General features: G+C 39.2%; 1 protein-coding gene across 7 annotated transcripts in view; it reads right to left on the bottom strand.

The window, feature by feature from the left end:
- The window catches only part of Inpp4b (inositol polyphosphate-4-phosphatase type II B), a 338999-nt gene that overhangs the window by 161182 nt on the left and 155562 nt on the right, over positions 1 to 22255 (bottom strand). For all 7 annotated transcript variants that reach the window (XM_070022124.1, XM_070022126.1, XM_070022123.1 and 4 more), the window contains 2 exons: positions 17714 to 17786; positions 10095 to 10242 (listed from right to left, as the gene is read on the bottom strand). In XM_070022124.1, the coding sequence (XP_069878225.1) occupies positions 10095 to 10242; positions 17714 to 17786 (221 nt within the window). The remainder of the gene's footprint in view (positions 1 to 10094; positions 10243 to 17713; positions 17787 to 22255) is intronic.

Consider the following 22255-nt stretch of genomic DNA (forward strand, 5'->3'; position numbering starts at 1 on the left):
TAATCAGGAAAGAACCCACAGTGTCATCCTGGTGTGCCATTTGTTAATGCATTCTTTTGGAGGCTTAGGACTTGATCATCAGGAACAAACAAGCCAGGGAAGCCAAGACAGAAATATAAATAGAAACCGTGAGACACAGAACTATAAAACACGAGACTTGTCTGTTATGCATTTGGTATGTATGACGTCTAAACAGAGGAGCTGGCTCCCTACTGCTTTTCCTACTCATCAATGTTTCTTAGATGCCTGTAAAGATTTCCACTCTGCTTCTGTTTTATCCAAGCTTGTCAATGCCTCCAGATATACCCAAAGATACATGACCTAGCCATAGGAAAAACAGTCCATATAAGCAGGCTTGAGAACTCAGGAGAAGTAAGATTATGCTTCCTGGTTGTCCACAGAAAAGGAGTCTTTTCTCATGATAAACATACTTTGAGAAAAAAAGTAAATAAATTAATAGCAGAACGTCAAACCATGCTCAGTGGGCAGGCTGACTTCCTAAGTAATAAAAGCCTACCACCTATCTTTGCTATATAGGAAGGATGTTTTTGCAATAAAATTTTACTGGAACATATCTGCCATTAATTTTAAAATATTCTTATTTTTACTTCTGAGCTCCCCAACCTATATCCTGGAGGGTTGCTCCCTTCTCTGAGCCATGACTTAATGGTAATGACTGTATAGAAGGAGTACAAGAACTAGGATAAAAAAAGAGAGGAAAATAATAAAAATAAAATTAAGTTTTGCTGGAGAGTTTATTTGCTACAGGATTCATTTTCACTGAAACAGTTCTAATTTGCCTTCTGATATTTTTATACAATGGTATGTTTTATACACCACTTTATGGCACAGGAATTTATATTTTTTGGTAAAGCCAATTGAGTACGGCCACAAGTCGTATCTATACACGTATATGGGCACATGTCGCCGGCACAGAGCTCATACTATATAGGCATCATCATTTTGTGGAGTAATTAACATACTTCAATGGAGACTGAACCTAGAAAACTCTGAACTAGTACAAAATGTGAAGGAAATTCTCAACATAAAATATGTGGTCACATTAAACCAAACCGCAAAATTTTTATTCGTGGTAGTTGGGGAAGACCTCTATAACTTCTCTGCACTCAACTCAAGCTCTAAGGACTATAAAATTTGAAGCACTATGAAAAAAAAAAACAAGTAAACGCACACATACACATACATAAACACACGAATAAAGAGAAAGACAACCAATCATTGTCAATGTATTGTTCCCTTACTTCTTCCATGAAACAGTACCTCATACATGAGTTGCTATTTCCTTCCATTTGTCAGTTATTCATATCATTATTATGTGTCAATTTGCTAAACTTCTCAAAAAACGATGAAGGCATAAAATCTTCAAAATACACAGGGAAATGAAACTGTAAGATGACCTGTGCCGCTTGTATACACACAGTCCTGACAAAGCTAACCTTCCTCCCTCAGCACAGCAGCAGACCGCACCATGAGATGCATGGTAGAATACAGGCCAGAGATGAGCACTGCCTCCCCTTCCCCTACGGCCAATGTTTTGTTTTTGTTTTGGGGTTGGTTTTCTTCGTCAGTTGTGGGGCTTGAACTCTGGGCCTGGGCACTGTCCCTCAGCTCTTCAGCTCAAGGCTAGTGTTATACCACTTGTGTCACAGCACTACTTCTGGCTGTTCTGTTTATGTGGTGCTGAGGAATTGAACCCAGGGCCTCATGCATGCAAGGCAAGCGCTCTACCACTGAGCCACCTTCCCAGTCCATCCCCTATGGCCAATGTATGGTGCGAGTCAAATCTAAATGATTCTACGTGGCTCAGTGAGGATTTGTTAAAGTGCTGTAAAAAGCCAATATTTTTGGTACAGGTATAAAACCAGGACCCAAATCAATCAATAAATACAAACTGCCAAGTGTTGGCACTTCAAGGTCAGGACAAGGGCACAGGGACACCCCAATACTATGCCCACATGTCACTTATAAAATAGGATGGAACACGTGGCATTTCAGTGGTTACGAGTCATCTCTGTGAGAGATGGCCTGGCACCCAAAGCTTGGGACAAGGAATTAAGAATCTCTCTGTACCTGATACGTGTCAACCCAGTAAGCCTTACATCCATATGTTCTTGGTGAGGGCATCAGGGAAAGTAAAATGAAAAAGGATGTGTAATTTTCCTAAATTGACAAAGGCATCTAAAATTTTAGCATAGAGCTGGGGAGGAGCTAAATTTTGAATAGATTCGATAACTAAATGGAAGTCAAGCTGTGAAAGAAAACCAAGCTACAGTGAATTGGCAGGTCTCAATCTCTTAGGTTCCTTGCAAGGTTGTGTGTTAATTTTATATCGCTGTGAAAAAATAATTACCCTTCCAAATCTCCCACCCGAGAACAAGCATTACTAATGTCTTAGTATAATCCTTTTAGTTGTTCTCTTAAATACATGTGAATTAAGACTAAGATAACATATCTTAACTGTTCCCTAGCTTTCATTTTCATCTAATGTCATATAGTAGAATTGTGGATGTGTTGAAAATACAACTCAGTGTGTCCCAGAGGTGGAACTGCTGGGTCAGCCCAATGTCCCTCAAGGGATGAATGGATCAAGAACATGTGGTACATGTACACCATTGAATTCTACTCAGCCATCAGAAAAGGAACGGAAGGACTTGGAGAGGATTACATGAAGTGAAGTAAGCCAGACCCAGAGACACACAGGTTGCATGGCTTCCCTCATTAGCAGGAACTAGAATGGGACTCAAAAACTAGAAGTAGACACACTGGGTGGTGCCCAAACAGTAACAAATGGAGTGTAATAGAATCTATGGAGAATGCAAATAGTATAGTTCTTTGGAAAGCTTAAGTCAAAGACTAACCAAATGAATACTAGAAAAAGGGCATTGGCCGGCGGGGAGTGGTAGGGGGAGCGTCAACAGGAGGCAGAAGCGTGAATGAGTAGAATGCAGGCAACAATGCATTGTGCATGCCATAGAACTGAGAAAAATAAGGGAGAGGGTGGGTGGATGGGGGTGAAGATGTTGAAGGGAAGACACAGATCAACATGCACTGTACATGTAAACTGCTTTGTCAATGGCAAGAAATTCAATACATAACCCAAAAATTAAGGAAGGCAAGGAAAGCAGTAGGATGGGAAGGGTGCAGGGGGCATGAGTGTATGTTGAAAGAGGCAGCATTGATCAATAGGTGCCGTGTTCATGATCTGTCTGTTGAATGCAACTCTTTGTACAACTATCTACAGGAAGTACAAATATATTAACAAATACCATTCAGATGTTCAAGCAGAGATGGCCAATTCTGCTTACTTCAGTTGAGTGTTTGAAGATGAGACGAGATGGAAAACTTAAAAGATCTTGATTTTTCTTCTTGGAAGAGGATTCCACGATTTTTTTCTTTATTTCTATGTTTTTGTAGCAGCCATGTATTATTTTTATGGTAAAAATTCAATTTATATTTTATTTATTTCTAAACTGTGCCTCCAGGAACAAGCATTCAGAAAATCACAAAGCACAATGTAAGGTTTTCTTCACAGTAGTAACAGGACTTGAGTAATGGCTAAGATTTTCTGCTTGAGAATTCTCTGAACCTGAACCATACATAAAATTCAAAGTGTAATGTTATGAAAACACTTCAGCGCCCATTCTGAAAGCTGTTATGGATCTGAACTTGAACTCAGAAGGTGCTACTACTTAGCCTAGTCACAGAGAATCCTCGAGGGACAGAAACTCTGTCACAGCCCTAAGACTTTGTGCATGTACAATCTTGAATTTAATAAAAGTAGTTCATGTCGAGTCCAAATGTCACACTTGCTGTGAGAATAATAGCCAGGGCTTTTTGGATAGCAGCTGTAGGCGAGGGCAGATGCTGCCCATGACAACTGTAAAAGTGGGTGCAAAGCCATCATCTCTCCCTGCCCCTGCATTCACAGACAGTGCCAGGACTGGCCACAGGGATACAACTGACTTTCTTTATACCATACGTATGCATTATGCAAACCAGCCAACTGTATATGCCTAGTCCCTGCAAACAGATCCACACTAGTGTTCTCTGCCAGCCTCATATGTGTGAAAATTAATATGCTTGGATCTTATGAGTAAGACTTGATTTCTAAGTTAAAAATTATTATGAAACAAATTGTGTATTTTTAAGACATACTTTTGATTATATTTCCCTAATGTTTCCTGAATTATTTCTTCTTAACTGTTGTTTTCTTTCACAATTAAGTCTCTGATCCAACTTTAAGAAATTGCTGTGAGATTATGAGACTATGATCCATCATTTCAGTATTGGCAGTTTCTATTCTCATTTCTTGGTCAAGTGGGGGTAGTTATGTAAGGAAATAATGAAATAATTGTCCAAATATTCCTATAGAGAGATGGTGCCACTCCAACTCAAATACTGACTATAGTTTGTTACTAATTAGCATATAAAAGATTAAAACTGGGATGTAAAAGGTTATTGAAAGAGTAAAATTATCATGAAAAACTAAGGTTTTTCAAAATCCATACATCATAGATTTTTAAGGATTGCCTATGCTTATAAATTCATCACCTTGACAACTCAAGAGTCAAATTCTGCTTTTGTAAACAAAGTCTGACTGAAACACAGCTACAATTATTCATTTCAAACACAGTCTACACTTGCTTTTGTACTGAAATGATAGGAGACCAAGTAGCAGGGACAGAAGCAAAAATACTTACTCTGGCCTTCTAAGGAAACATTTTTTATTGACAGTTGATATAGGTCATGACTGAGTTTATATTATATTTACTGACTGAAAAAAAACCCGCATTTATCTTTATGTTTATTAATCTATTTACTTCCCACGAGTTTTACAAAGGATTAAAATATGAAGAGATGGGGGAGGGAGGAGGTGGTGAGGTAGGGAGGGAGAGGAGAGTAGGGGACAAACAAAGGAGGAGGTAACAACACTTGATAGGAAATGTACTCATTACCTTACTCATGTAACTGTAACCCCTCTGTACAGCATTTTTGCAATAAAATATATACAAAATAATATATAATATATGGATTAAAAAATACAAAGAGATGTGGAGGTGTAAAGGGAACTTGATGCTTTTCCTGGGCCATGTGAATTCACTAAAAGCCCTCCAACCTTATGTCTGCTTTTGGCTCAAGCTATTCCCTCTTACAGCCACCTTCCAATTGGCCTTGGGTTCCAGGAAAGAGAAGACTGACTGAGAAGCATTTGCGTGGAAGATTAAACAACCCCTCACATAGGAGATCACCCACAGGAAGAGGAACCCATTCCAATGGTAAACTCCTCCAAGGATGAAGACTGAGAAAAAGTCCACCAGATGCCCCTGTGACTTGGGACTGTTTTAACTATGCATACCTTTCTCACTTCCTGCCCTCAACTTCCCCTATGTTACAAGATGAATGTCTGGCAAGTACCCCATCATGTGACTAAAGATATACTAACATGCTGTCTTCCCAGGATTGCCAGGTAAGGCATCTCTTTTCTCTGCTCGTCACCCTGTCTCTTTATTTGGTAATGTGGGGGTCAGTGGCCAGATCTTAAGACTTTGGGCTTGGGGTCTAATAACCCAGTTTCCACAGCAGACACTTACGGGCCTATTAGTCTTCACCAAAATGTGAGGACAGAGCTAAATGTTTCCCACAGAGGTGCAGAAAATAGACAGGTTCCTGACAATATAAATATATTCTTTATGAAGAACTCTACTAGTAGAGTTCTTTTTTCTTTTTTTCTGAAGAAAAAGCCAGGGACTTTGATAATTCTTGTACGATAGACTTCTAAGCATGGGAGCAGAGTGCTTGGCCCCCACTCCAGGGCTGAGTGAGCACCTGCGGTTCTCATGGCAGTCAGTAGCAGAGCTTATCTAATCATGGCTGCAAGGGAAGATGATGGTCAAAGCGGCACCCTTTTGAAATCAGAATGAAAGGAGTAGTAGAGCTGTTGTTGACCAAGTATTTCAGAATGAAGTTTTCACCACTTGGGAGATTCTACCTCAGTAAAAATGATGTTTTAAGTAATTCTCAAAGACATTCCTTTAATTTCTTATGTTGTATGTCAATTTTAGAGCACAATGCAATTTTTTTTTTTTTGCTATTGTTGGTTATGAGGCTCTAACTTGGGGCCTGGGCACTGTACCTGAGGTTTTTCCCTCCAGGCTAGTGCTCTACCACTGTGAACCATAGTGCCATTTCTAGTTTCCTGGTGGTCAACTGCAGATAAGAATCTTACCCATTTTTCTGCCAGGACTGGCTTTGAATCATGATCCTCAGATCTCAGCATCTTGACTAGCTAGGATTACAGGTGTGAGCTCCCAGTTGCCAGGCTGCATAATGCAATTTTATGTTAGGTTAAGTTATGCTTATATTACAAACAAAACAATCTTTATTCTCACAGTTGGATGACTTGTATCTTCAAGAAGGTTTTTCTAGAAAGTATTTTGGGTGACATATTCTTGAGTAGGTTTTTTCTAGAATGATTTTATGGTGACATAGTCTAAACTCTTGTATCATTATGTCATTTCCATCACTTTCCATTCATAAAACAATTGTAACCTTGCCCTAAATAATGATTGGTGAAATTACAGCCTTTTCCCCCTTGGGAGTGCTGTTGGCTACCACCATTTAATTTGGTAAAGAAATATAGTTAGTTGGATAGTATGTAAAGGGAAAATGAAACACTTTGTTCTCTGCTACATATCTACTGCGATCACAAAAACAACCACTGCTTTTCCCTAAGAAGACTCAAAATTATTTACCAGATTCCAGCTTTTTCTCTATACACCTAACATCTTCTCCCTCAGCTCTTTGAACTTTTTTGCACCTTTACTTAGCATTTAGAAAAGGCTTATCGTATTTGTCTTCCACATTGCTGACATGATTTTGCCACTAGCTGTGTAGATTTAATTCAGCTGGCGCACTTTAAAATTTCATAATTTCCTCCATTATCATTTTCTCTTGTCCTTTTCTCTTTTGATAGATCTTTTTTAATAGGTTGCTGATTCTATTTGATAATAATCATATCTTCTTACATTTTACCCAGATGACTAGTCATCTTTTCTATGCTTTTTTCCCCTATATTTCTCTTTTGAATATCTGGGAGGATTTTTTTCTTCTCTTTTTTCCTTATAACAGGTTAAAGTTTCGTTGTTGCATCTTTAACATATTTCAGTGTCAGGAGATTGATGGAAAAGGTATTAGAGAGAGCAGAAGTTATGAACAGGACAGTCATCACTGTCCGCAGGCAGTACCTAGAACCGATCAGATTTTTATACAGTTCGGTTTCATAAAACTGAAATATGATTTTATTCTCTGAACAATCCTGGCTCCAAGTTCTCTCTATGTACTTCATACTTGGCAGTACTGTCCCTTTACCCCCACCCAAACTTCTCCGTATGGTGGTGGATATTTGCTATGAATCCCTATAGAAAAAAATAAAAGAGATATGGTGAGATACAAGAAGACAGGGGAGATGACAACACTGTGTTTTAAAAAGGGAAATCGGAATCAATAGAAATGATAAGGATTCCTGCCTACCAAAATGCAGTGGCTTAAATGACCTACTCGTTGTATCCCCCCAGGATACTAAATGGACAGAGACAGAGATCTCGGTGGGAGGAGAGTGAAGACAGAGGTCAGAGACAACACTGTTGAACTCAAATGCTGAAGACACGCAGAAGAGGAACAGCTGTTCCATCTTTGGGAAATTTCTTTAAACTGATGACAAAGGACAGACTGGGACAGAATTCTGGCTCTTTTTCTTTACTTTTTCTCATTCACTAGCTCGTTGCATTTTTAAAATGAAATAGCATAAGTGGTCCATCAACTCTGCTTTTCCAACCTCCCAAATAGTTGCCTAAAATTAGTTGTGTTAAAGATAGTATACAGTATAATAATATATTATTATGTTAATATGTTCCGGTGCTCTGTGGAGTACCGTCATTTTCCATTGTCTGTGTGTTCATAGATGGCTTATCATGAGCTTGGGGATAGCTACTTAGATGCGGCCGTTCAGCTGCCATTTGCAGTAGATAAGTTCAGATGCACTTTATGGGATAATTCTAGCCCTAACTTCTCTAGCCTGTTTCTGCTTCATCTGCACACTTGTCTAGGTTTCTCAGTTGGAGAAGGACGCTAGATCCTTCCTGGCACTTCCAACTCGTGCTTGGCTACCGAGTCCTTCCTTGATCTATAACCCCTGTGAGAGGAGCTACCCCTTCAGCTCTTCTATGGGAAAGGGAGATTCTTACTTGTCTCTAGTAGGAGTGGTTCTTGGTGTCTATTGGTCTGGAATAGAACCAGGTTGAGGAGAATGACTCAAAATCTTTCCTGCCTTCAAAGACACAGACTCTGTTCACTTTTACATGGCAGCCTGATTGTCCCTCCTGGGAATTTTCCTGTGGGTCAGGATCCGCTATTCCTGGCACTAGACTCAAGTGGGGACAATCCTCTTGGTCCTGACTTACATGAACTCATTCTTGCAGTGGACTCTCATATCAACGCCCCGATTCTTTACGTAGCACATCTCCCTTTGGCCAGCGTCGACCCAGCTGTCTGATTTCTGTGGATCCATTTCCTCATTCCGCTACCTGAAACATTCACCTTCTTGTTTTTCTTTCCATCTTTGTTGTCTAGATCTGGACCAATTTAATAAAACTCAATTTCCTCACTAGCTGCCTCAGAAATTCAACCCCCGTTTCAACTTGCAAGTTAAAAACTTCAACTTGCTTTGTTATATATTATTTGTGCAGCTATTCCTATGCTATCCTAGAAACCAAGGCTGACTTATGCACTTATGGTACCCTGGCTGGAATACATCCAGGTATCATTTCTGGGGACCTTAAAGCCTAGCAGAAAGGTCTAATACTACCAAGCACTCTATGTGCCACTGTGAGCATAAAGCAGAAATGTGATAATTCATTCTCAGGTATAAACATCAGCACTTGAAGAATGCTAGCTATGAAAAAAATATCAATTACCTGAGAGAGTCTTAAAGGTATTTAGCACAATACAGAATTCAGCATTTTTAAAGTCATTGTAAGTCTGTTTAGACAGCAGAGACACAAATGACTTAATTAGTCCTGGTTCCAAGATACTCTTTTCAACCAATAAGCTCTCAAATTCTTCTGTCTCGTTATATGTTACTCATTAGCATAAGCACATTTTATCAGTTACCCCAGATAGTTTCTAGACCTGCAAACATTTGAAAGGCCATAGACAGGTAGGCTAAAGATGAGGATGAATCTTCTTTAATCAAATAGGAATCAAAAGAAGCAGTAATAAGCAGAAGAGATAAAGAGACAAGAATGGCTATAGTTCTAAGCTCAAGCCATTGTCTCACTACCCAGCTGTCCACAAGAAATATATTTCAAACCACAAAAAGACAATGTGATTTGCCATTTCAAAGTCTCTATCAGTCCTATGTAAACATTAGAAAACCAAGATAGTTGAGATGAACTTCACCGATATATTTTCACTATATTTCCATCTTTGTTGTCTAGATCTGGACTATATGTTGTCTAGATCTAGATATATTTCAATATATCTAGAATGCTAACCATGTAATTATTCAATCATTTGCATGTGCATGTGCACTAGGAATTTAAGGTCTTATGTATAATTTCCATTTCCAATTTTGGCTAGTTGTATTTCAAATGCTCAATAACCAAAGAGGCTCAGTGGCCACCACAGTAGACAGTGGTAATCTAGACCCAGACCTTGGTCTTAATCCCAAATCCTGAAAAGTGATGAATGTGTGGACAATCCACAGTCTTGTCGTACTTGGTGAAAGGTGTATTGACAGAGGCAGGTAATCAATATTTCATATATATATACATATATATACATATATATGTATATATATCATATATCATATATATATGATATCATATATATACATATATATGTATATATATTATATATATGCATTACTCACTTTATGTCTACATATATTTCAAAACATGCTTGACATGATAAATATATACAAAATATAAATTTGTTCACTCAAAAAATTACAAAAGGACTGATATGGAGAAATGAAGAATTAGTATGCAAGGCAATGACAGATTGCTTTCTCTTACCTACACAAATCTTCTTTTATGTGAAGGGAAATCAATTCCTTAGGAATATGGAAAGAAAGTATGCTCTCCGACATCTGCTCCCGGATACGCATCCACTTATTGTCCGACGTGGGAAATCGATATAATTTGCACACTGGATTCTTTAACACTAAGGAGAAACATGCAAAACAGCAGGAGTCAAATCATAAACATGTTCCTCAGACACAAAGAAGTCATTAAGTAAGGTGGAACTGTACATTTTAACTTTGTAAAAAATTTACTATTTATAAGAACCTACTGGTGTATATTTGAATTTTGATGAAGTTTTGCTTTTGGGATCATATTTTTTTCAGGAGCTTTTGAAAGTTTCTGCTATATTCAAGAAAAAGATATATCAAATTCCCATTTATAAATTCAGCTAGTGTGACTCTTCTATTTAGCCGCTACTGATTTCTTCCTGTTTAAAAATTTTAATTTAACTTATGTACCTTATGTGTAGTCATGTTTTCTAAAGGTAACTGTAGATGTAATATGGATAGAAATACAAGTACATACACATAATACACACTTAGAGTTTTGTTTATAAATTTATTATGATCAATCCCTGTCACCTTTACTTGTATAAGTGGCAACAGATAATCTTATTCCAGAAATTCTTCAAAGTCTTCCTAGTAAAAATTGTATGTCAGGAAGTTTTATTCCTTTCCCTTCTTATTTACTGAAATTCAAAATACGGAGCATATTTTAAGGTACCAGTGAATCAATACTACACTTTCTTGAAGCCACATATTATCAAAACCAAGTTAAGGAGACTAAAGAAGCTCAAGATACGGTAGGGTGGACCGTGATTGGAGGAGACAGGGTGATGGATGCAAAGATTTAAAAAAAAAATTCAGAAACAGAGTGTAGGGTCAGATGTTAAGATAATATTTGGCAAGCACTTAGGAAGATTGTGTTTAAGAACAACTAAGACCAAAAGTAAATAAGACTTGATCTCAAAAAAATAGACAAGGCATGGTTGCACATTCCTATAACCCCCACTACATGGAAGACACAGGTAGGAGAATTGTGGATTGAGGTTAGCCTGAGCAAAAAGCACGAGACCCTACCTGAAAATAACCTAATGAGAAAAATGGGATGCAGGTATAGATTGAGTGTAGGGTTCTCTGAGTTCAAACTTCAGCACTACACACACACATCACTTGATCATTTCATTCTTTCTCACGAAGCCAGCATCCTGTCACACTGTAAGCTGTGTATCTTAAGGCAGATGTTTCTCCAATGCTACTGTTCCATGCCTGCACCAAAGTTTAACAGGCAATGTAAAAGATCAGAAAGATCTTTGGATTTTTTTCCTGGCCTTTTGTGGAGCAATAATTATATTTTAGAAAATTGGTATTTTAAATAATGTCCAGAAGTATGAAACTATTTTATCTTTTGATCCCCAATCAAATACTTCACCTTTGTATTTGTTATTTGTGTTTTCATTTTAACACTGCTTCTGTGTTCTAAATATAAACCTTTGTGAAATAGCTAAAGCAGAATCCAAAGGCGGTTTGATTAATGAGCTCTAGACTTCTCTAACCGCCAGCTACACATTAACCAAGGACAGTATGGGAATGCTCCTGTTTCTTGATGCAAAACGAACACACACTCAGGAAAATGAATCATGCAAACATATCCCAATGAATACTTCCTTGTTAATGTTCACGTTAGGGATGCTGCTCCTTTAAGAGTCACAGGTCCTCAGCATTGGTGGTAAATTAAGTGTACTTCTCAATGTCTCATTAGAGATACAAGGTGCTCCAGTTTGCATTGGAAATGTCCCCCAAAGGATTCCATGTCAAACACTTGGGCACCTGCCTGGGGCACTGTTGTGATGTTTAGGACTGGGAGGTCTTTGGAAATGTGCCACTAAAGTGGACACTGAAACCTTGGCCCTTATCTCCTCCCTCTCTGTCTTGGTAGCTACCTCTGTCTCTCAGTCTTATTCTTTCTCTTTCTCTCTCTCTGTCTCTCTCCTCCTTTTCCTTGTCTTTCTCTTCCTTCTCCTCCTTTCCTTCCTTCTTCCCTTCCTATCCCTTTACTTCCTTCCTCTCCTCCTCCTCCTTCCCCTTCCCCTTCTCTTTTTTGCAGGTGAATTCCACCATGAAACTTCCTGCCATGATAGTTCGCTTTGCCACAAGCTCAAATCAACGGAACCCAAGTGAGTCTGTACTGACACTTGGGAAACCCAACTCACAGTATACCTCCCTCAATTCCTCTTCAAGATGATTTCCTTGTGTTTTTGTTTTTGTAGAAAGATAGAAAGCTGACCACACCACGGGGGAGAACCCACTTCCCAACTCCATTTGACCCAGCCACATTCTCTCTGAGCACCTACTACCTCAGAATCAAAGACATGCAGTACACATCTTAAATATATCATATAATGGCAGCATAATTGTTTTTAAAAGGACACGATCTGACTTTAATCAGCATCTAGTCTGCTGCACTGAGTACCCACAGACCAGATAAAGTGATCTCAACTCAAAATTCTTGCCGTGCTGATGGCAGAAATACTTCTGGATCTTCACCTAAAACAAAGGGGCGGTGCCATGTGCACAGCAGGCCACACAGGATAAACGCATCCGCTTTCCTCACTGAGTCTCCTGAACAGCAGGGATACAATTCCGCTTGAGCGGTGTGCCCGAGCAGAGGACTGTATGAATGACTTCGCCCGACTCTCCACTATGCCAAGCTTTTGTGTTTTTCTAAGCAGGACTGTGGGCTCATCCCCTTAACAACTATGTCATAGCCAGTCTGTCTTCATCAAGACAGATCTGTATGTGTATTCTGGTCTCCACCGTTAGAATGTTTTCTCGAAAGAAATGTCAAAAATACCACACATGACAGAGACCACCAAGGGAAAAGTCTTTGCTCTGAGAACACATCATGGTCTTGAGATGATTTGATCAGCGTAAAGTTATAAAATTGGCTCTGGTCTTGATGGATACATTTTGCCTTGATTTCCACCCTTTGACATGAACGCAGGATGGCAAGGATGTGACAGAGTTATATTCTCCCCGCAAGGCAATGCCACTGTCATAGCTCTATTACTTCTCTCAGGATCTGCAATGGGAACCTTTAACAAGGCTGCACGCCACCTGCATTTCCGTGAGATTCGGCAGTTGTAAAAGCCACCAAACTGCAGGGAAGCTGAATCATTCACAGTACAGATGCCAAGGAAATGTACGACAAAACCCTCACAGCAGAACGCACAGAAGGACTACTGTTCTAGCAACCCGGGGCGGAAAGGTAAACCAGAGATACCCCAGGAACACTTTTCTCTTTTCTGTTTCTGTCAATAAGAAAGAGCCAGGACATCAGCGAGGTTGTCACAGTAAGCACTTTGGAGATCTAGTTCAGGGTGACTGTCTCAGAGACCATCAACAACTCCAACATCTATATCCTTCACCAGGCTCTCTTCCATATACTTCTCCATCAGAGGCCCGTCTGTGGTTATCTTCATACACTTCCTTTCTTTCAGGATGTGGTGGACGTGGCATATGTAAATAGAATCTGACTTGAATGGAGATAGGCCTTACAAAATCACCACTTTAACGGACTTGCAGGGTCTTGTGGAGAACCCATTCATTCTGTCCTTTTAATTATGCAGTTGTTTCATTGTTTCATTGTTCAGCTGAATGTAAAAACAGGGTCTATTCTCTAAGTGCTCCATTACATAAAGAATAAGACCTTGTAATCCCATTAGAAACAGAGGCTCTCTCATTTGTCCATGAAAAGATCATAGATTTATGTGCATCAGAAACATAAGTTGACCCTTTTAAGATTGGACAAGGACTGAAAAACCTAAACAGGGATCATTAACAGCATCCTAAGGATAGCTATGAGAAAAGAGCGGCCAAGAAAGACACTTGAGGAGTCCGGAGAGCACATCCACGAGATTTCTCTTTCACTCAGGATATAGGCAAGACAATGGCTCAAGACTGAACAAGGACATCTGCAGGAGTGATTTCCATGGTGTAATTCCTTTGAACATTAACAGATGGATGGTTTAATACAATGAATACCAGAAAGCTGAAATATGTCTTGTCTGAGGAGTTTGGGCTTAAGGGGAAGGCAGGTAGACAAACAGAGAGAAGAGTGTATCCAAATAGTCCTAGTAACGTACATATTTGAACATGAAAATTAGAAACTTGACTCCTGGTGCTGGCCAGTCTCCCTGTACTCAGGAGATAACAGGAAAGATGCAATGTCAGATCTGATGCTACAGATGGAGAAAGTCACTCAGAATGCAACAGCAGGAGAAATCTTTTTGGCAGAATGCATTCACTTCCCAGATTTGGCTTCCTCCATGGGCCAAGTAGAATTTTACCAAAACAAGTGAAGAATTAATGACTCGAGAGACAATCACTATCTCAAAAAGAGATTTCTTTTAAAGTTTTATCTCTCAGCAGGGTTCCTGCCTATAAATGGTAACTCCTAAGGGGGAAAAAAATAAAACTGTAAATGACAAAAATTTGTTATGTGTCACCACAGAAAACTGATTGAAATGAAAAATGTTTATGAAATGTTTAAACGGAGAAAAAAACAGAGCAACAAATAAACTCTAGACTTCAAATATTTGACAGACAGGCAAAAGGCAGAGACTTTGTGAACATTGAAATTCAAAGAGACTGACAAACCCCAACTTGGACCCTAGTCCTTTGGAGCTTGTGGACTGTCCTTTATTATCAATACCATAAGAGACCATAAATCCTTGCTCACCTATGGGTAGTAGACAAGGTGCCTCTGTTAGTGCAGCTTACTAAGAACACTTAACATCAGGAACTTGTGAGAGCTAACCCTACCACCAAAACTTCTCTACATTCAAAACTAACTTCCTCAGCCTCCTTTGCCCAGTATTGATGAGTTTTAAGCTGTTCTATTGTCATTTTACTTCAATGGATCAGAAAATAATGAAGGAATGAAGTCTCCTATTATTGTTGTGTGAGTGGTGGTCCTAGGGCTTGAACTCAGGGCCTTGGCACTGTCCCTGGACGTTTTACTCAAGGCTATCTATCACTCTGCCACTGGAGCCCCCGTTCCACTTCCAGCTTTCTCATGGACTTTTCGGCCGGGGCTGGTGTCCAGCTGTGACGCTCAGATCTCAGGAGTAGCAGGCTTCCAACTGTAAGCACTTAGCTTGACATTTCCTATTTTAACATCTTTTTTTTAATGAGTTATGTAATTTAAAAATCAAAGTAAAGATATACTTTCCAGATCCAATACTTGGTGTCTTCTAAGTGTCTATTTGTTTTCCCATACAACTAAGGCAAGAATAGATCTTTCTTATGGAATTGTAAATTCTGCCCTAGTGCTCCATGTGCAATCTCTCCTACTCTCTATCTCCTAGATTCCCCCCCCCCCCCACACACACACACTCAACTTGCAAGATAAACAGACCAGGGAAAGAATAAGACCTTAAGGGCAAAGTGGTTTGGCTTTTTACAATAGATAAGCGGAATTCTGGAATTATAAACGAAACCTCTAGAGATAGAAATAGAAGCATGAGTTGCTGCACGAATATGACATTCCCTCCCGCCCACCCAGTAAGTACTTCATAACTCACTCAACACCAGCAAGGTCCACGGCACACATTAATACGGAGCCTTGAGAAGAATGTCAATAGCTCCTTTTCCCTACGCATTAAAAAAACAATTCCACGTGGGAATCAATGTATTCATGATAAAGCTGCTGAGTTCAGATAGATAAATAAACAGAACAAAAGACTAAGGTACACACAGGCCAAAGTCATACATATTCCATACCTGCGCAATGCAGTCTTTATTTTGAATGGAGATATTTTATGGCTAGTGCTTAGATTTTACTTTTGAAACTTTTTAAAGAATCTAGCCTTCTGGGTACTGACTTTCATCTGATCTTTCCTAATATCACTCAAAATAATCTATTTTTTCCTTCCAAAAGACCTTCAGAGCAGAGTGGGTTATTACAGCCAAGACTGTCATCTCCATGAAAATAGAAGAGCAATAATCGATCTTCCCTTTACCAAGTGAATGGGCCTCAATTGCTGAATGTAGCTGCCCCCATGGATTCCAGGTGCTTTTCTTTCACCTCATTGCAGTGTAGACAGAATACCTAGTAATTCAGTAACCCAAAAAGGTCCATGTGGCTGCTAACACTCACACTTCACAGATTGTGGACCCACATATTAGGATTTAAAGATTTAATTTTCAATTTATTATCTCTGTCTCTTCTTCTAGCCATAAGATATTTGTTTATTAGGGAATAAAGTTCTCTTTCCCTTAGCAATTTATATTTAACAAACCAGTTCCTTAAAATTTCATTTGCTTTTGGTGTGTATTAAAAAAATGGCACAGAAGCCACATGAACAAACCTTTAAAAATTACCTTATCATTATAGTGCAAATGTCTTCTGTGTTCCTCCAAGTCATTTAAACTACATTCAACATGAGCTGAATATTTATCACACTCAATTTATTTTTTCCTCCCCAGACATTCAGTAAATGAAATAGATTATCTGAATATTACAGTAAAACACTGAGAGCTGAGTTAAATTTCAGGTGAGGCAGACTCTTGGACAGCAATTTAGATGTGTCCAATGCACTGAGGATTCCTCAGCTGATATTGTTCAATGATTTGATTCCTGTGTGATATGAACAAAGCCAACATGGCATCTCTTGTTCTACAAGGACGCACTGATCATAGTTCAGGGGTTGTATATCATCAAGAGTTTGAAGTTCTATATGTTTTAGTAATGTGCTTTTCATGCCATCTATGGCATTACTTAAATGTGGAGCATTTAACAGGTCAAGACAAAATAGAAAGTCTTACATTATGGTGACAGCAACTTTGTAGCTTTTTAGTATTATAAATACAAAGACCTCAGTAGCAAAACCCCATTTCAGTTCTGTTCATTTTTTCCTAGGGGATTATTGAACTATTACCCTAGGAACACTGAATCATTTCCTTGTCTGTGAAATGTCAATAATGATATATCCCTTTTCTGAAAACATATGCTGGAAGACAGCATTTAGCATCTTACCTGTCATTATAGTTATCACTGTTTACTATTATTAATGGATTATATAATGCAATTGCATAATTATTATTTTGCATGTTAATATTATTATATACATTGGACTATATTATATAACTCAATTTTATTCAAAAATACTTTTCATGCATTATTTAAAACCTTGATGAAATAAAAATGCATAATTACAAGTAACATGGTAACGCAGATATTTACTCAAATGCGTCCAGATGTGGTTTTGAATTTCTCCTTATTGATTTCTTAAGGCAATTATTTGAACTTTACTTCATAAATCATATAATTAGGAAGTCAAACTAAACAGACACTTCACATTTCCACTGTTCCATCCGTCTCCTAGAGTCATTTGTCTCAGATAATATTTGCTTCAGTAACCAAAGGAATCGATTGCTCTATTAACATCGAAGGTGCTCACACACCTTTTCTGTGGCATGGTCCAATCTGCCCCGAAATGATTCAGTGAGGATGCTGACCAAACTCGGTGTTACCACTCATAGGGAATAAACATTTACTTACATATACTAAAGCCTGCTGATGTAAGCACTCGAAATCGAGTTACATACCTGCATTCAGAAAAGGGAAGTTATCTTTTCCACTGATGCTTTCTGGAGCTGTACATTCATATACCAGTGCACACTGGAAAAAGAAGAAAACAACAAATGACAAACATGGGCAAATAATCAAGAGAAACTGAAGTATTTTGTTCATAAAATCATACTCATTGTCTCAAATTTTTTAAATCATTTCTGTACAATTGTTTCTAGTCTTATCTTTGTAATGCAGTTTGTTAAATCATCGTTAGTTGTACAAAGGAGTTATCATGCAACATATGAGTTTATAAATACAATGTATCTTGTACCTTTTGTCAGTGTTTTCATCAGTGTGTAATTATTTGCTTATATTTATGTGCGATATACTTGCATCATATAATTAGAAGAGTACATTTTGGCTCTGATTAAAGGCTACTCAGGGAAGAACACAAAAGTAGGAACAGGATTGCACCTAATATGTTTTTACAGTTGTAAATCATCCTTGACAAGCTGAACTGTTTATTTATGTCTTTCATTTGAGTTAAGTTTAGATCAATAAGAAGGAAATTATTCTCTTAAGTTTTAAGTAAAAGAAACTTTCAGTTAAAAATAAAATATGTTGGAAGATCTAATTATAGAGGCCCAAAAGGTATTCTTTCTCCAACACAATGGTGGAAACATTTCACTTAAAGCATTTATGTGCATCATTTATAATAATGATTATGTGAATTATTTATAAATAAGCTGATCTACAGCATCTGTGTCTGTGAGATTAAGTTCATGACATTTGCAAAATTGATACTTCTCAGGACAGAAAGAGAGAAGGGACATAGAAGGGCACATTGACATGTTCTTACTGTGTGTTGAATCAGATTGTCCCAGACAATTTGTAGATGAGGTAGCATTCTCCCTCATCTTCCTGTAAGGCCACATCTAACAAAGGAAATGAAGCTCTCCTGGTCTCAGGAGGTAGAGACCAATTTTCACAGGGGCATATTATTACAGAAGGGTTTGGGGACATAGAGCACTCTCGAAGAAGAATTCGGAATTCTGTACTCAATTTCACAACCCCTGAAATCCTGAATGAAGAGTGTCAAAAGTGAATCCACAGCTACAGACAAGAGAAACTCAGAGTAGAAGGCTAACAAAGCTTTAGTCAGCAAAGCAGGATGTCAGTCAGAAGAAACAGAAAAAAGAAGTACCTTCTGACACGCCAGAGGTGGGTACAGGAGATGGTTCAGACTGGTGGTCCCTGTCCCCAGCATACTGCATGTATAGCTTCTGTATTGGGGGGTTCTAACCTGACCTCTTACCTAGACCCCTGGCTATATCACCTAGCAATCATCATTTTCCTATGTTCCCAGGCACGGATACCCTTGGTATAGAGTGGGCCCAGTACCACCCAAAACACAGGTAGAATGAGTTGAGCATTTTAGACATTCGTTTCTAGTCAAGGAGTTACTTCTATTCTTAGATTGACTTAGTCATCTAGAGAGATTGTAACTCATAAAGCAGCTAAAAAGAAGAAGAAGAGGAAGAGGAAGAGGAAGAAGAAGGAGGAGGAGGTAGAGAAGGGAGAGGGTGGAAGGAATACAGACCTAGGTGTTCAATTTCTCCTTGTTCTAGAGTTCCTGATTTTGCTTTAGTTCCTTGCTTTTGACATTTTAAAGTTGTTACGAAAATCTGTTTTAATTTTTGTCTTAGAGTCCTATCCATCCTGTCTCATAGACGCACATCTAGCATTTATTTCCTCAAGTACATTTCCTTCTATCTCCAGTGAAAGGTAGGGTTCGGGGAGGTGAGAGGTAGAGGAAAAGAGAAGCTTCACAGAAATATATCACATATAAACAAGCAAATATCAATGAAGCAAAAGGCCTGGAAAGTTCTTGGGTGGGTGTATCTAAGGGAAACAGCCAGCCTTCTGTGGGTCCTCCAAGAGAATTCAACACTCAGGTGATCCTTGTACCAGAAATCCTTGAGCTATGGCCCACCTGTCCCTGCAGGCGTTCCTTCCCCTGCCAGCAGCTTCCTTTCACTGGGGCTGACCTCCTTTGAGAATCATGGGTACTGGGATCACTGGGAAAGCTATGCTCTCTGTGGTCCCTAAACATTTTGTTGAGGAAGGTAAATAATTCAGAGCATTGACTTTCATGGTACATTCTATATTTACAATCTACTACTTATGTCTCTATGGTGACTCAGTAATTTGTCAATGGGCAAAATGTACACTCTCCCAGTTCCCTTACTGGTTTTAATTTTATGAAGGAATGGATGGACTGCCAATAGCTCTTAAAATGTCATGCCCTCGAATTCATTGTTTCTGACCAACTAGAACTCACAGAAGCCCCTCCTCCTTTCTTTTACTTCCCAGCTAGTTTGGAAATGCACTTCTCCTACCACTAAAGTAATGGGCAACGAATCTTTGACATTTTTTTTCTTTTCTAAGTCTTTAATCTTTATTTTTATTTTATTTATTATCTCTAATTAGGTGTATAAAGGGATTATGATGTCAACATACCAATTTATGAGTACAACGCATCTTGATCAATGTTATCCTTGAATATTTTTTTGGGGGGTCCGGTCGTGGGGCCTGAACTCTGGGCCTGGGCGCTGTCCCTCAGCTCTTCAGCTCAAGGCTAGCGCTCTACCACTTGAGCCACAGCACCACTTCCAGCTTTTTTTTTTCTTTTTGCTTATGTGGTGCTGAGGAATCGAACCCAGGGCCTCATGCATGCAAGGCAAGCACTCTACCACTGAGCCACCTTCCCAGCCCATATCCTTGAATTTTTTATCTATCCTATTTCCCACACGTCTTCTATTCCTTTCAGCCAACATGGCCTGATAAGATCATCTTTCATAAATACGACCCCATTGGTACTCTGTTCTAGCCTATATCATGGCTATTACGGAGCAGTCAAGTCTAATACTCTCAACTATGGACGAGAAATCCTTTCATGGTCTGTCCCTGACAGCCTTCTGTAGAATGGCCAGATAGACTGCTCCAAAATGAACATGACTTACAGGAATGATTTAGTGAAGTCCCTGGCCCACGGAGACCAAGCCATCATTCTACAGCTGTAGTTTCCCATGTGGAAAATCCTGACTCTATCTACTAAGTCGACTTTATGACCCCCCCCAACAGAAAGTTTGTACTGTTTTATAAAGCAGATACAGAAATGTGACCTTCATCTGCTCAAATCTTCCATTCAAATGGAAAGGAAGATGGGTGATTTCAGTCTAGTGGCACTCTCAGTTTTAAAATCCTACTCCCGTAATACTCGCAAGATTTAGACTTACAACATAAAACCAGAAAACTTTTGATAAATAGTTACTAAATTAATATCAATTAACTCTTTACCAGGAACAGAATCCGCTGGCACATAGCCTCCAGAGCATTAGGAAAACAAGCTTCTGCTGTTTAAATTAACCAGCCTATGGCATTTTGTTATAGAAGCACAGGCTGACTCACACAAACACCATTTTTTTGACTCCTCAATCTACATAAGAGCTAACACATGGCTATGTAACTACAGTGCTAATAGAAGTTCCGCTTCTTTCTCCACAAAATTAGGCAGTTCTGTAGGAAGGAAGTGATTTTAGAGAGATCTATTTAAATTGTTTTCTCTCGTCAGTCATGTCTCAGTCCTAAATCACCGTTAGTAACAACTTGCCTTTATGTGCTCCATGTGGATTTTGAGTGTGCACAGCCATAGAAGGCTCTGTGCATGTTGTGTGTTTCAGAAATCCTCCCCCAGGTTTTGTGAGTGCCATTTGAAGAATGCTGACATAAAGGTATTTCCATACGTCTCTAAGCATTATGGATTGGATCCTGGCTTTCCTGCCCATTCTTCACGCAATCATAAATATTCTTATGGACTGTGGAGAGAGTTGAGTCCCTTTGTACAGGTTTTGCAGGAGGTCAAGGTTTCCGAAGAGTCTCCAGGGTGTTAGGTATTTACCATTTCTGTCAACTGATGACTCATACGCAGGGTGTATTGTGGCTGCCACCTTCTATTTTCAGAATAGCTCAGTTATATCTCTTTTTTTTTTTCAGTTCACTTTACTGAGCCAGAAACCTTATGCAGGAATTTGGCAAGGAGTAATCCTAGGTCTCAAGTTCTTCATTTATGAAAAGAGCATGATTTAATGGTCATGGTGTCCTAAGAGCGAAAGACTGGAGGTCAAGGAGAGGGTGTGCTGGGAGGAGGCTGGCCAGGGGGCCAGGATTAGATTTAGAGTCAGGGAACGCAGCTCTGCTTTAAGACGGGGAGGGTCCTGCCTATTGCTCCTGACCTGCTTCCCCGCTCTGTCCCCAGCCTATCACCCAAACCCCTCCTCTTCCTCACAGCGCACGGATGTGCGTGCATGATGGTGACAGGGTCTTGTGTGGAACTCTAAAGGGAACAAGGCTGGAGGGAGGAGTGAGCCCCAGGAGGAGTCTCGAACACACCACCCAGAGCGGTGCTGCTGTGAAAATGTGTCTGTGGGCTCGACATTTGCCAGCAGCCTGATTTGAAAGAAATGAGGCATCCTTGGAATAGTTTCATGATAAATCCCAATGACTAGAAGCAGCAC

This window comes from Dipodomys merriami, unplaced genomic scaffold (assembly GCF_024711535.1).
Source record: "Dipodomys merriami isolate MVZ:Mamm:240054 unplaced genomic scaffold, mDipMer1.0.p SCAF_15, whole genome shotgun sequence".
NCBI lineage: Eukaryota > Metazoa > Chordata > Mammalia > Rodentia > Heteromyidae > Dipodomys > Dipodomys merriami.